This window comes from Hipposideros armiger, unplaced genomic scaffold (genome assembly GCF_001890085.2).
Source record: "Hipposideros armiger isolate ML-2016 unplaced genomic scaffold, ASM189008v1 scaffold_552, whole genome shotgun sequence".
Lineage (NCBI taxonomy): Eukaryota > Metazoa > Chordata > Mammalia > Chiroptera > Hipposideridae > Hipposideros > Hipposideros armiger.
This window is the reverse complement of record NW_017731902.1, coordinates 604170-617406: the sequence shown is the minus strand read 5'-3', so window position 1 is coordinate 617406 and position 13237 is coordinate 604170. Positions and strand designations below refer to the sequence as shown.

The following is a 13237-nucleotide window of genomic DNA, read 5'->3' as shown; positions in this document are numbered from 1 at the left end:
ACGCTTAAATGTTTACTCAAACCGCTTCAGGCACTGCTGCTCAAACTGGGCTGCCAGCAGAATGGGCCAGAGTTTTAAAAACGCCAATGCCTGTGTCTCACTCCCAAGGATTCTGCTTTAATTGGTACAAGGTGGGGCTGTTCTAGCAACTACTTTCTACTCCCTGGTAATTAGCCATCTGTATGGTATTTTATCAACTGTGAGGCTGTTTTGATTGGTCAGGTCTTTGTGCTGAATTGAATCCTGCATAGCCGTGCTTACTGTGCAGGAAGGTTGCGGTGCCTCTATTTGTCTTAATCCGTTTTCTTCTCACTTCCTTACTCTTTCTCTCAGAGGAGGCAAGTGGCTGCCACAGCAGCAGCAGCCCTAGCTGATCATCATTGAAAATACCAGAGAAAGAACTGGGCTGCCTGCCTCCCTGGATATTTTTTCCACGGAGGATTAATTTACCAGGATTTTTTTCTTTTTACTTTTCTCTACATCCTGCAAAACCTTTTCTTTTTCAAGAAACAAAGTAGTAACTTATTGTTGAAAAAGTGTAAGGAAAAAGTTTTAGCCAACTTCTCTGTCTCTTTGGGACAAGTTAGAAATTTCTGAGGCAAGCAGAAGCATAGTAAGTGCTTTCTTTCTTTTAAAGCGACTTCTGGGGAGAGGGGAGGCTATTGTAATGGTAAATTTCACTCCCAGAGGAAGAAAGGGTTGATAATCAATCAAAAAATTAGGTATTCGTTTGAGTTTTTGCACTTTTCTTACTATATATTGTAAGAGTATTTAAATTTTTCTGTAAAATATACAGGAAAGGTTTTGTTGTGTATGTGTGTGAAATCAAAGCAATCTTGAGTGACACTGAAAGAAGTTTTCTCTAACGGAGTGAAGACATACATATACATGCACACCACTGGGGAGCTTCAGTAGTTTCCAGAAATCCGGGAGGAGACTTTACATTACAGAATGTTGAAGTTGAGAAATCCTCTTCGTTCAGCGTCTTGGATTTAAGCTCGGAAGGGCATTTTACCTCTCAAAGAATTCGTTTCTCAAAACCTCTCTTTTGACCGGCGTGTAATGATGAAGGATGAGATAACGTGCTATGGAAGCACCGCTTTCTTGAATCTGCTTCAGGCATTTGCACTATAACTCGTGGGATCATGTGTTTGGTATGATGAGGACCACAGAGAACTTTGAGGAGACTCGTGCCACGCTAAAACCTAACACGACCCCCGCGGGAAGGTACATTTATCTGGAAGCGTTCCTGCAGGGAGGAGCGCCCTGGGGTTTTACTTTGAAAGGTGGCCTGGAGCACGGAGAACCATTAATTATCTCTAAGGTATGTTTCTTTTTCCAATATGACCTTTATTCAAAGTGCTTTTTCAAGTTTTGTCAGATCTGTCAAAAACGCAAAAATAATGCTGAGAGTTGCCTAAATATTCCTTCATTTACTGTTTCATACCTTGCTGATTACATCTGAAGATTGTTTGCATACCTTGGTATTTGAAAGAAAAATGTGTCTAGCTCATTTATTCTGTGAAATCCCAGGGGGAAATATGCTTGTTTGATGGATAATCTCTTTTTCTGAATGAAGTAGTATAAAAGCAGCTACCACATGACCTTTCCAGTTATAAATCAGATTAAAGATTAACATGGTTAAGGAGGTGGCATGGTGTAATGTTTTGCATGTGTGCCTTTATTAAGCATATGGCTAGAAAAATATCTGTTCTTTTTCCCTTCATTTGAGTATATTTAGCATTCCAAAATATTTTAGAATGTGTTTATAATTCTGGGTAATTGATCGCATAAATATTATTTATTGCTTTTTAGTGCACTCAGGCGAATTAAATTAGCTTTCAGTATAATTCAAGGGCAAAACACCATTTCTCCTCTTCTATTTATATATTTAAACCAACTTTTAAACTTTAGTCATCCTGCAACATGCTTCAATTCTTCATTTATCTTTGGTGTGGGTTGGTATACCCTGTGAATAAATCTTTTTTATGCATTAGGCTTAGTATTTCTGCTTTTCTCTTAAACTACAGGGGTTAAGAGAGATTACAAGAATTTCTTTTAAAATTTTAGAATAGTAACAGTCTAAAACAACAGAATATAAATGCTTTCGCACATATTATTACTCAGGAAACATTTATAATTGAGGGAAATTTTTTTTTTAGTTTGATAAATGTGGGATAATTCGTTTGATAAATAAGGGATAAGTGTGCATTTTGCCTGAGCTCTGTTACCTTTTAAGGTTAGTTGTCATATCCCCTAAAATGTGTGTTTTGGGATCGACTGAAATGATTCTTACTGTGGATGAGCCAGGGGAAATTGGTTTCTAGCAGTCAGCCAAGAGTGTGCAGGATACGACTGTAAGCTGTGTGACTTTTCCTTATCTTTCATAAGAAAACAAAAGATACATGTGTATTTATATCAGTTAGAAGTCTCCCAGCTATAAGGAATGAAAACCTGATTTACAGCAGCCTACGTCAATTGGGGTTTTTTTTTTTTTTTTTCATACTATAAAAAGAGTGGAGGTAGGCTGTCCAGGCAAGAAGCAGCCGCTCAGTAATGTCAACAGGGACTTCACTTATTTCTCCACTCTGCCATTCTTAGGATGCTGGCTTTTGTCTTCACGGTGGCATGATGAATGCCACACTTCCGACATTGCATCTTCATTCTGGGGTGGGTTTTGCCTTTTTGTTTGGAAAGGAACACCCTCTCTATCAGGCTTTTGCTTGTATCTCATTGACCGGAACTGTGCCACATACTTATCCTCAGACCAATTACTGGCCAAAAGGAATGAAATTCCCATGACTATTTTAGACAGTTAGGATTCCTCTCCTGGGTTCCGCAGTAGGAGCACACCCTTCCTGTTGTTGAGGTATCTCTGCCCACTATTTGAACAAATGAGTTCTGTTTTGAAGAAGGAGGAGGGAATGAGTAGTTGGGTAGACAACGGAGAATGTCTGCCACAAACATAAATATCGTCTCTGCATTTAAAAACTCTGATTGTACACTCAATTTGCCTGGCTTTTAATGATAAGATATTATGTATCTATATACTGAAATACAGTTTGCTGTCAGACAGACCTAATTCTACCACTAATGAGCCACCTTCTAGGATTCCATTGTATCTGCAGAATGGGGGTCTACTATTATCTCCTTTATCAGAAAATGTGAAGATTAAATGAGACCATGAATTTAGAACAGTTAGCATAGGGCCTGGTACACAGAAGAAGCTTAAAAAAATCTTAGCAAAGGTTGTGATTATTGCTTTTCATTATTCTAGGAGACATTTGTATTAGTATACAGATTTGGCTGCTGTGCAAAGATCCAAAATAACAGTGGATTAAACAGTATAGGTACTTATATCTCCCTCACATAATAACCTGAGCATAAGCCAGACTGAAAGATGACTGCATAGTGTCAGGGACCCAAGTCCCTTCTACTTTCTTTCTTCCATCCCTGAGGTGATGCCCTGTCTGCATGGTTTAAGGCAACTTGCCACAGCATCTACTTTATTGACAGTCAATAAAAAGTGGAAAAGGGGGAAAAAGAAGGCAATCTCCTTCCTTTCAGGGGTATAATCTGCTGCAATCTGCTCTGTCCAATATGGAAGCCACCACCACATGTGGTTATTTCCATTTCAATTAAGTAAATAAAATGAAATAAGATTTAAAATTCTGTTCCTCAGATGCATGGGCCAGATTTCAAGTGCCACATTGCTTCAAAGCTCTTGAATATCTTTCCCCATCCTGTTTGTCTGACAAGCTCATAGTTGATCCAAGTTACATTTCTTCCTTTCTCTGAAATTTTCCTTTTTTCATCAAGCTGAGGTAGGTGGTCTCTCTTCTACATTTCTATCACATGCGCTTATTACACTGAATCATAAGTTTTTATTTATGTTACTTGTCTTCTCAGATGTTAATGAACCTCTTTAGGGCAGGGACTTTTTTTTTTTTTTTTTTTAACTCTACCACGTCTAACTCAAAGCCCAGGTACACAAATATTCGTTGAGTAAATGAACGGGCATGGGCAATGTTTTATTCATCTTGCGTTTCCAGGATCTAGCAGAATGCCTAGCACAGAGTAGGTGCTCAATAACTTCTGTTGAATGAAGAAGCAAAGACAAAACAGAGCAGTGGGCAGTTTAAGTAGGGAGGCAGAGTCTCATGAAATGAGGATACCAGGCAGATTTCCAGAGATGGAATGTGTCTTAGTTTCCTATGGCTACTGTAAAAATTACCACAAACTTTGTGGCTTAAGACAACACAAGTTTATTACCTTACAGTTCGGAGGTCAGAAAGCTAACATTGGTCTCAATGGGCTAAAATCAAGGTGTCATCACAGCTGTGTGTCTTTCTGGAGGCTCTAGGGGAGGAGCATTTCCTTGCCCTTTCCAGTTGCTGGAGGCCAGCCGGCCACCATTCTCCACCTTCAAAGCCAGCAACAGCAAGCTGAGTCCCTCTCACATTGCATCACTCTGATCTCTAACTTCTGCCTTCTCCTTCCAATTTTAAGGACCCTTGGGACCGGATCTACTACGATACTCTTCCCTACTTTTTTAAAGATTTTTATTGGGGAATTGGGGGGATGGGAACAGTGCTGGGGAATTGGGGGAAGGGGAACAGACAAGTTGCTGTCGTTTTGTTCTTCAGTCTAGTTGTGGAGGACGTTGCTTCACTGGCCCAAGTTGGCATCATCATTGCGCTCTACCCGGGCGAGGCAGATCAGTCGCCAGCTTCTGGATGGCCGCTCACTGCGACTGCTGGCAGCTCACGCTGGCTGCTGGCTACACACGGTAGCCCATAGCAACCCACTGCCACAGGGGCTGCAGCCTACGCCGTCACCGGGGACTCACAGCAGCCCAGCTCCAGGTTGAGCTGTTGTTCAGCATCTTAGCTGTAGAGGGCAGTGTCACCGGCCCTCATATGTGGGATCCGAACCGGGGCCCTCTGGCATCCCAAGCCAGTTCTTAACCATCGCGCTACTCGGCCGGCCCACTCTTCCCTATTTTAAGATCAGTTGAATAACAACCTCACCTCCATATGCAACTTTAATTCCCCTTTGTCACATAACCTAACATATTCACAAGTTCCAGGGATTAGAATGTGGATGTCTTTTGGGGGAGACGGCATGATTTTGCCAGTCAACAGGGTGTGTGAACACTGATGAAAGTCCATATAATTAAGACAGTACCAGGGATGAAACTAAAGTGAAATTTAGTGGCTGATCACACAGATCCCAGATCTTCTTTCTAGGACAATGAAAAAAGTGCACAGTAGTTCATACAATGCTAACCAAATATTTGTATTTCCCCCATGTAGGGTGACCCCTATTATATGGGAAGGGAAGGGACAGTACACATTGAGTCATACATATGAAAGGCACGTATACTTATACAAAGCAGTTATAAGCTGCCAGGTATGGATGACAATATAATGAATGAAGTATCGTTTTCTTTTAGGTACAAATGAGGCGGGAGATTGAATGGGGAAAAAGGAACTACAAAAGGGTAGCAATAAAAGAAATCATTTTCAAATCACTTTCTTTAGGGTTTAATGTCCTTGAAAAAAAAGAAGGTGGGGTTGAGGAAAGAGCCTGTGTAATCTGTGAACTTCAAAAAGAAAGAGTAACTTAAAAAAAAATAGTGAATATATGTGGAAGCTCAAGTAATTCGATAGTTCAGGAAGTTGGCAGCATGATTTTATTATGACTCACTCTGCATTGTGGCTGAGAAAAGCAGTTCCATCTGCAGTGGGGACGCACCTGCCCCCAGGGTTCATAAATCAAGTAACAACTATGACAACAATTAACAACAACTACAGCTGGCACTTACTGAGGACTTACTATGTGCCAAGAGATCCACATGTGTTTACTCCTTGAATTTCCACAACTCCACGAGTAAGGTAATATTATGCCATTTTTTAACATGAGAAATAGAGACACAGAATTTGAGTCATTTTCTGAAGCTCTCCTAGGTAGTAATTGATAGAGTTGGAATTTCAATCCAGGCATCTGGTTCCCCAGAGTCCATGCACTTAACACACTATGCCATCAATCACCATTGCCTACCAAATATTTGGCTCTGTCTAAATTCTAGAGCTATTATCTGGGTAACATATGGGATCAATCTTTTGTTACATATGTTTTAAAATTTATTAGAAGAAAAAATTTTAAAAAGCTTAGTTCTATAAGGTCCCATAAAATAAGTATGATTACTGCTCAAGCAAGCCCTTTAAGTATTGGGCTGTCGGAAAAGTCATGACACATTTTTGCAATGAAAAGCAGAAAAAATACGTCATGACTTTTCCGACACCCCAATAGTTCAAGGCCCATGAAAAGGAGGGGCCACTTGACATTTGTTAGTAAGTGTCTTCGTGGTATCTTCACCTGAAGAGGAACCTTTTTGGTACACTTCAAAGGGTGGATACTTCCACATGTATTTCATTTTCTTCCATGGCCTAAGATTCCTCAAGAAGAAGACTCCAGTTTGTACCCAAGCCAAAAAGAAGTATAAGTGGGCCAGCTCAGCCTTTCAGAAGAAGAGAAGGAAGAAGACGGAGGCCTGTTTTAGTTACAGGGAGAATCATCAGCAAATCCCCCCAGACTCAGTGGATACTCTGGGGTCTTGGATGTACTGCACTCTCCGGAGGATTGGCAACTGGAACAGGGTAGCCTGGAGTCAGTTAGATCGTCCTATAACCACAGCAGAGTTGTCACTAGCAGAGTGATACTTGAAACAGTCAAACAGATACTCCTGGAAGAGCTTTTAAATACATGCAGTGGTTCTGAATGGCCCTATTATTGAAATGATTGAACTTGTCAAAAAAATTGGCTATGTCAGAGGGCTAGGTTGAAAGACAAGGTATCGCAGAAGTACCTGCTGCCATAGAACTCTTGGCATTGCATGCCTGGCCTCTCGGTCCTGTGCTTTTAGTCCCTGCTGCAATTCATATAAAAAATAAAGACACTTTCTCTTGTGTGTGTTAAAAAACATTCTTCTAGGCTTCAGAACTTAGGGTAAACCATTGCCCCAGTCTCTTATGTCTCTTACGTCATCAACCCTACGCCCTGGGTAGTATTTTTGCTCTGGCTGGACTCTTTCCTGTGCCATCTCATGTATAAATCCTGTTGGTTCTGTCTTCTACACCATCACCTCTCCTTCTTTGAAATTCCTTCTTCCACCTATAACCCCATCATCCTCTTCCTGTAACGCAAATAATAGCCTTCCTCTAGGCCTTGTCTACCAAGGCTCGGCTCACTAACCCTGTCACATCTCTGACTTTCCCTTCTTTATCTGTAGGGGTGTATGCTTGCTATATGAAGTGGGAGGCACCCTCAAACATAGGTCTGCTGCCTTCCTGTTGGCTGACACCACTCGGATTTTAAAATGGATTCTTTCAGGGTTCTCTAGCCTTAGTGATATGGTCTAATCCCTGAGTCCTCTTCATAATTCCTCTTCTGGAGAGAACCATCCAAAACACTCCAATCAACCTGCCAGTTTAAAGTGAAATTAACTGCTTTACTGCACTGTGTGAAGCTTTGGGAATATAAACAGGTCATACTTTAGGAAATTGCTCATTTGGAACATACTTAAATTGCCTGGTTGACCGGGTTGAGATTCACTTATTTCTGGATTTTCTGTATTCATCTGTGTAGATTCAGCACTTTACAACCTTCTAGCTTCCATGGTGTTCCTCAGTTTCAACACAACAGCATCAGCCCTGCAATCTCTCTCGGCCCATTTCTTCTGCACTAAAACAAGGTTTATTTTATCAGTTCTTCAGCTATGTTCCCCGAGTTCAATGTGAAATTGATTTTTAGGCAGTTCTCCATTGGGCTGGTTTGTTTATTTCACCCCAAAGTCATCTTTTCCAAGTACCAAGCTAGGTCAGCTTGTCATTGTCCTTTCAAACTAGCCAGTCATTTCTGAGGTTCTCTCCTTACCTTTCTTGATCTGTCCTTTAGCGTCCTTTGTCCTTCATACCAGGGTAGCCTCCTCTCTCTCTGCTGTCCTTAAGCTAATTTGTCTGTTCCCTCTTTGTTCCATCTCCCTCTGTCCTGTATTTGCATTCATTCCTCCTTCCTCTCACCTCCCCAGCACCTTTATTCATACCATCTTCTAATACAGACAATTGTTTGCATTTGACATCCTGCCAACAAGTTATAATCTCTTCAAAGCCAAATGAGTTTCACTCAGGCTGTATATCTGCTTCTAGCAAAATACTTATTTCACACACAAAAATGCTGAATAAATGTCAAATGCCTTATAGGATTTCAGAGCTATAAAGATTCTCAGCAACCATCTAATCCAGCTTCCTCATTACACAGGCAGAAAATGAGACACAATAAAGTTCATTTATTTGCCAAGATGGTTTCTGCCTTAGCAAACAAATTGTGTGTGTGTGTGTGTGTGTGTGTGTGTGTGTGTGTGTGTGTGTGTGTGTGTGTGTAAAGCTCAGCTAGTTAGGAAATAATTGCTTTCTGGTTGTGCCATTCATAGTTTTGTATGAATCCTAGCTCCCCTGTTAGGCTGTTAACTTCTAGAAGCTAAGGATCTTGCCTCCCTCCATTCCTCCCTCCCTCCCTGCTTCCCTTCGTCCCTCTCTCCCTTCTTTTCTTTCTGTTATCCACAGTGAGTAAACTATGCATACCAATGGCAAAAATGAAAATGTGTTAATGAATAAAGAGGAAGATAAATGAATATTAAAGAGGATCTTCTTTAAAATCTTTGTTAGAAAGATGTTGAGGGCTGTGTGAAAACATGATACTTGTAAAACCCATTTAAAAAAATAAGGCCAGGAAGTTAAGTTTGACTCTCAATTTAATGATATCTTGCACATATTTAAAATTAAATGTCTGTTGAATTGAATTAGATTGCAAAAAAAAGGGGCATTTATATTTTCATTTAACCTTTAGTAGTTACCTAAACTTTGCTTAAAGTGTTAGGTGTTTTAGACACAAACTAAGCTTGTGATCCTATCAATGCTGTTGGAAATATTGGGTTGTTGGATAAGTCATGACATATTTTTTCTATGTTTTTCATTGCAAAAATGCGTCATGACTTTTCTGACAACCCAATGACTTTTATTCAAGTAGCTTGCTGAGGTTGTATGCCAAATGGACCATAGCATCAGTAAGAACTGTGCTTTCTTTTAAAGCTAATAGATTCCCAAGGCACAGCTTCCTATGCAGGGAACACAACTTAAGAAATATTTGCCTCTATTTAGTGAACCCACAATGTGATTGTAGACACATAATTGAGAGACTTTCTATCAATCTTTGAGAATAAAACAACACCCAAAGGACATTCTGGATCTGAACTAACCCACAGACAGATTTTTCCACATCTCTCCCTTTGATGTTCTTCCAAACAGTAAACATCTTGATCCAAAGAGTTGCGGAGTCGGTGTTCTCCCGCTCATTCCATCCCAGGAACCCATCCGTCTCTCACACTCTGACATCCCAGGCCCTTCTCAATGAAACAAAACAAGGCAAAGACCCTGCTAAATCTAGGCATTGTTTCTCCCCCTGTTCGAATGACTTTCCCCACACAAGAGAACTCATGTATCTCGATCTGTAGAAGGGAAGTGACAATTCTTTCCTGCCTTTTAAGGAGGCTTTCTAACTTGGAAGACTGATGTGCAGAACACTCTGTCCTGGGAAATCAGAGCCTGAATTTGTCCTTGCGTCAACTGCATTTTTTCATTCCTCAATCTATTCATGATCTCCTTCTCTGTTTTGAACTGCATTTTATCTTAGAAATATATGAGACTTGCCTAAAGTCTTTATTTTTAAATGCTCTTTGGTATGTTTATATTGATTTAGGGTTGTAATTTCTATTCTATCTTTTTTTCATTTTAGGCAAGGCTGTCCAGTATAGCAAAATACACATCCCAGAATGAAAAGAAACAAGTTTCATTTCAACCAGAGTCTTTACTGGCTCTGTGACCATGGGCAAGTAACTTAGCTTTCCTGAATTTCAATTTCCTCATCTTTAAAAAATGGGACATTCTCACCTAATGGAGATGTGATAAGTATCCAATCGGTTTAGCTATATAAAAGTGCTTTGAAATGACAAAACACAATGCAGAGTTTAGTTATGATATGATGATATGGATTGATAAGAGAATAGTAGGTACTAAACAGAAGTTAGCAACTCTTGGCTGCTTTTCTGTATCATGGTCAACAGTTGCTATCTCACCCTGAAACAGTGAACAGAAATTCCCTGCCTTTGTGGAGCATATATTCCAGTAGAAAGAGACTGGCAATAGGCATGTTTGTACATGACAATTTCAGGGTTGATAAGTGTTATTAAGAAAAAAAACCCAAAAACCAAAATGGTGGGTTCCAGGGTGGTAGTGTCTATGGGGTAGAGGTATGGAGAGCGGGTTTACTTTAAATAAGGTGATGAGAGAAGAGTTTTCTGATAAGATGACACCTGAAATAAGACCTGATGGTTGAGAAATAAGTCAGACATACAAAAAGTTTTGTAAGTTGGACTGAAACAGGAAAGTCTTGGAATGTTTTAGAAACAAGAAGAAAGTCAGTGTTATTATAGTCTAGTATCTTAGTCTGTTCAGACTGCTATAACAGAATACCATAAACTAGGAGACATATAAACAACAGACATTTATTTCTCACAGTTCTGGAGGCTGGGAAGTCCAAGATAAAGGCACAGACAGATTTGATATCTTGTGAAGGCTCGCTTTTTCGTCCATAGATGGTATCTTCTCACTGTGTCCTCATATGTCAGATGGGTAAGGAAGCTCTCTGGAGTTTCTTTTATAAGGGCATGAATTCCATTCATAAGTTCTCCACCCTCATGACTTAATCACCCCTCAAAGGCCCACTTCCAAATACCATCACATTGAGGGAATAGGTTTCAACAGAAGAAATTTGGGGAAACATGTTTTTAGTATATAGCAGTAAACAAGAGAGTGGTATGATATGAAAATGGAAAGGTTGACAGGTCAGATCATATAGGGCCTTGTAAGTAGTGGAAAGGACCTTGAGCTCAATTGAAATGCAGGGTGTGACGGTATATCAGATCATGAGTCTTTACTTATGGTGGATGAACCGACTGCATGCGTTTAAACTCTGGGAGAATTTAAAATTCTGGCTAGTAAAGCCACCTTCTCTTCTTTTCCTCATACAATGCTAAGGCACTTCCTGGGTCTACAACAGAACAGGGCCTTCCAAAAATCAGCTGTCAAAATTCACTGATTTATGGAATGATGCATAAATAAGCAGTACATTTTTTTTTATTAATTAAAAGAACAGTCTCCTCCTATTGGGTAGAAGATCCTACTCTATAACTGTTGATCTCTTTGCTTATTTTTCACTTCAAGCCAACAAGGTTTCCTGGCATTGCTTCTGTCACAGTAATATGACTAACTTGACTGAGGTCCTGCTTTTTAACAGGTGTGCTATCTCATATAAGCTTTATAAAACTCTTGAGGTATGGATCCTATTACTATTTCCGTTTTATAGATGAAGAAACTGGAAGCTTGCTTAGGATCATAAAAGTAGGTAGGGGCTGATCTAAGACTTTTTAAAGTTGAGGCCTGAAAAATACCTTTTAAAGTAAAAACTGCATTGTTATTTTATAGTTCCTAAGAATCCTTCCATCTACTTTGTCCCATGTCACACAAACTGGTAGAAGAAGTGTGATGTGTGAGCTGTGAAAAAGTCAGGCATTTCAATAGTACCTTGAAGATAGCTTGCACCATGAAATGAGGAGTGTACCTGAGATGTCAACCATAGGAACTAAACTGGACTCCCCACATCTTCCCAGACCCTGCTCCCTGCCACCTTTTACTTCAGCAAGGTTCTGACCTTGGTCTCAGTTTACCACTCTGGCTGTTGTTTTCCAAGTGGGATCTTGTGTTTTCATCTTCACACACAGTCCTCATTTTTTGCTTTTGTTCTTCTATCATGCCCTTGTCTCCTCAGTTGACTTAAACTCTCCCCTCCCTACCAGCCTAAACTCTGCAGCTTATTTCTGAGCTGGATACATTCCATCTCATGGTTAAGCCATGATACATCCTTCACCCTCAAACCAGGCCTGTTACCCAAAGAGACATACTAATTGACTAAACAAACATTCAACAGTTTAAAGCTATCAGGGGCCGAATACGGTTAATACAGGAAATTAGACTTTGGCTTCAAACACACAGCTTGCTGATTTTCTGGGGTACTTCAAGTTCATGCCCCTCAACTTTATGAAGAGACCTGGTTATGAGATGAGCACCACAACAGATGCTCTTTCATGTAGGAGTGTTCCTTGTACCAAACTTTGTGTCATTTTGTTAGTCCCTTTTCAGCTCTTGCTTAGTTTATAATATGGTGCATCTGTTCTGCTCTTCCAGCCTGTCTACTTTAAGTATGACATGAATTTGGAATCAAAACCCAGGCAATTGCAGTGAAATAAGCATTCTTTAGATTAGTCGGACAAAGTGCCTAACATTTTGGGTATTAAATTACATCCTGAGAAGGTAGGAAGAAAGATTAGACTTCTAGAACTAATTGACTTACTCTGTTCCTTTGAAAAGTTAAACATTTTAATAGAGGAAAACATATGTGTATCATTTAAGCTTTTATCATCTAGTGTCTAGTTCTCTGAGAAGTTCACATTTTTTAAGCCTTGTCTCATGGAAACTGGGAGATGAGCTGCTGGAATTCAGACCCAGGATCTGACTGGGTTCCAGAAACACGTACATATGTTGGGTGTTAAGATGGAACATTCAAAGACTAGGAGGGTGAGTACACTTTTGGGAATGAGAAGGCAGAAAATACCTAACACTGTCCTGTTTTCCTTGATGTTTTTTTTTTTTCCAAGTTCTCACTTTTGAGTAATTGCTAATGAGCAGTAGGCAAAAAAGTAGAAACAAGGCAGCTATTGACCTAAGTATAAGCAGCAGGAAGGTTAAAAGAATTAGTCTTGTTCTTCAGGGTTGCATTCATAGTTGCATAGTGGTACTCTTGGCTCAGTGTGTACAGTTAAAGAAGTTGTTGGCCCTCTCTTGAAAGAATTACTATCACAGTTTCCCCTACATATGTAAGTTAATGGATTTGACCCCTAAGAAGAAATGGTTGGTGTAGTCCCTTCCAGTGGGCCAAGATGTATTGCAAATTTCTGAACTCAGGCACTACAAAGTACTACAGCTAACTTTCCCTTTAATGAAAGAAGGCAAAATAAAGAGGGGAAGACTGAATGGGAGAAAGAAGAAATGGATAACACAAT

The 13237-nt window shown here is 39.9% G+C and overlaps 1 protein-coding gene across 1 annotated transcript in view; it reads left to right on the top strand.

Annotated features, from left to right (window-relative positions):
• Positions 1-518: 518 nt before the first annotated feature.
• SHROOM3 (shroom family member 3) overlaps positions 519-13237 on the top strand; it is a 336716-nt gene continuing 323997 nt past the window's right edge. The window contains exon 1 of the mRNA XM_019623516.1: positions 519-1324. Coding sequence (XP_019479061.1) covers positions 1157-1324 — 168 coding nt within the window. The 5' untranslated portion in view covers positions 519-1156. The remainder of the gene's footprint in view (positions 1325-13237) is intronic.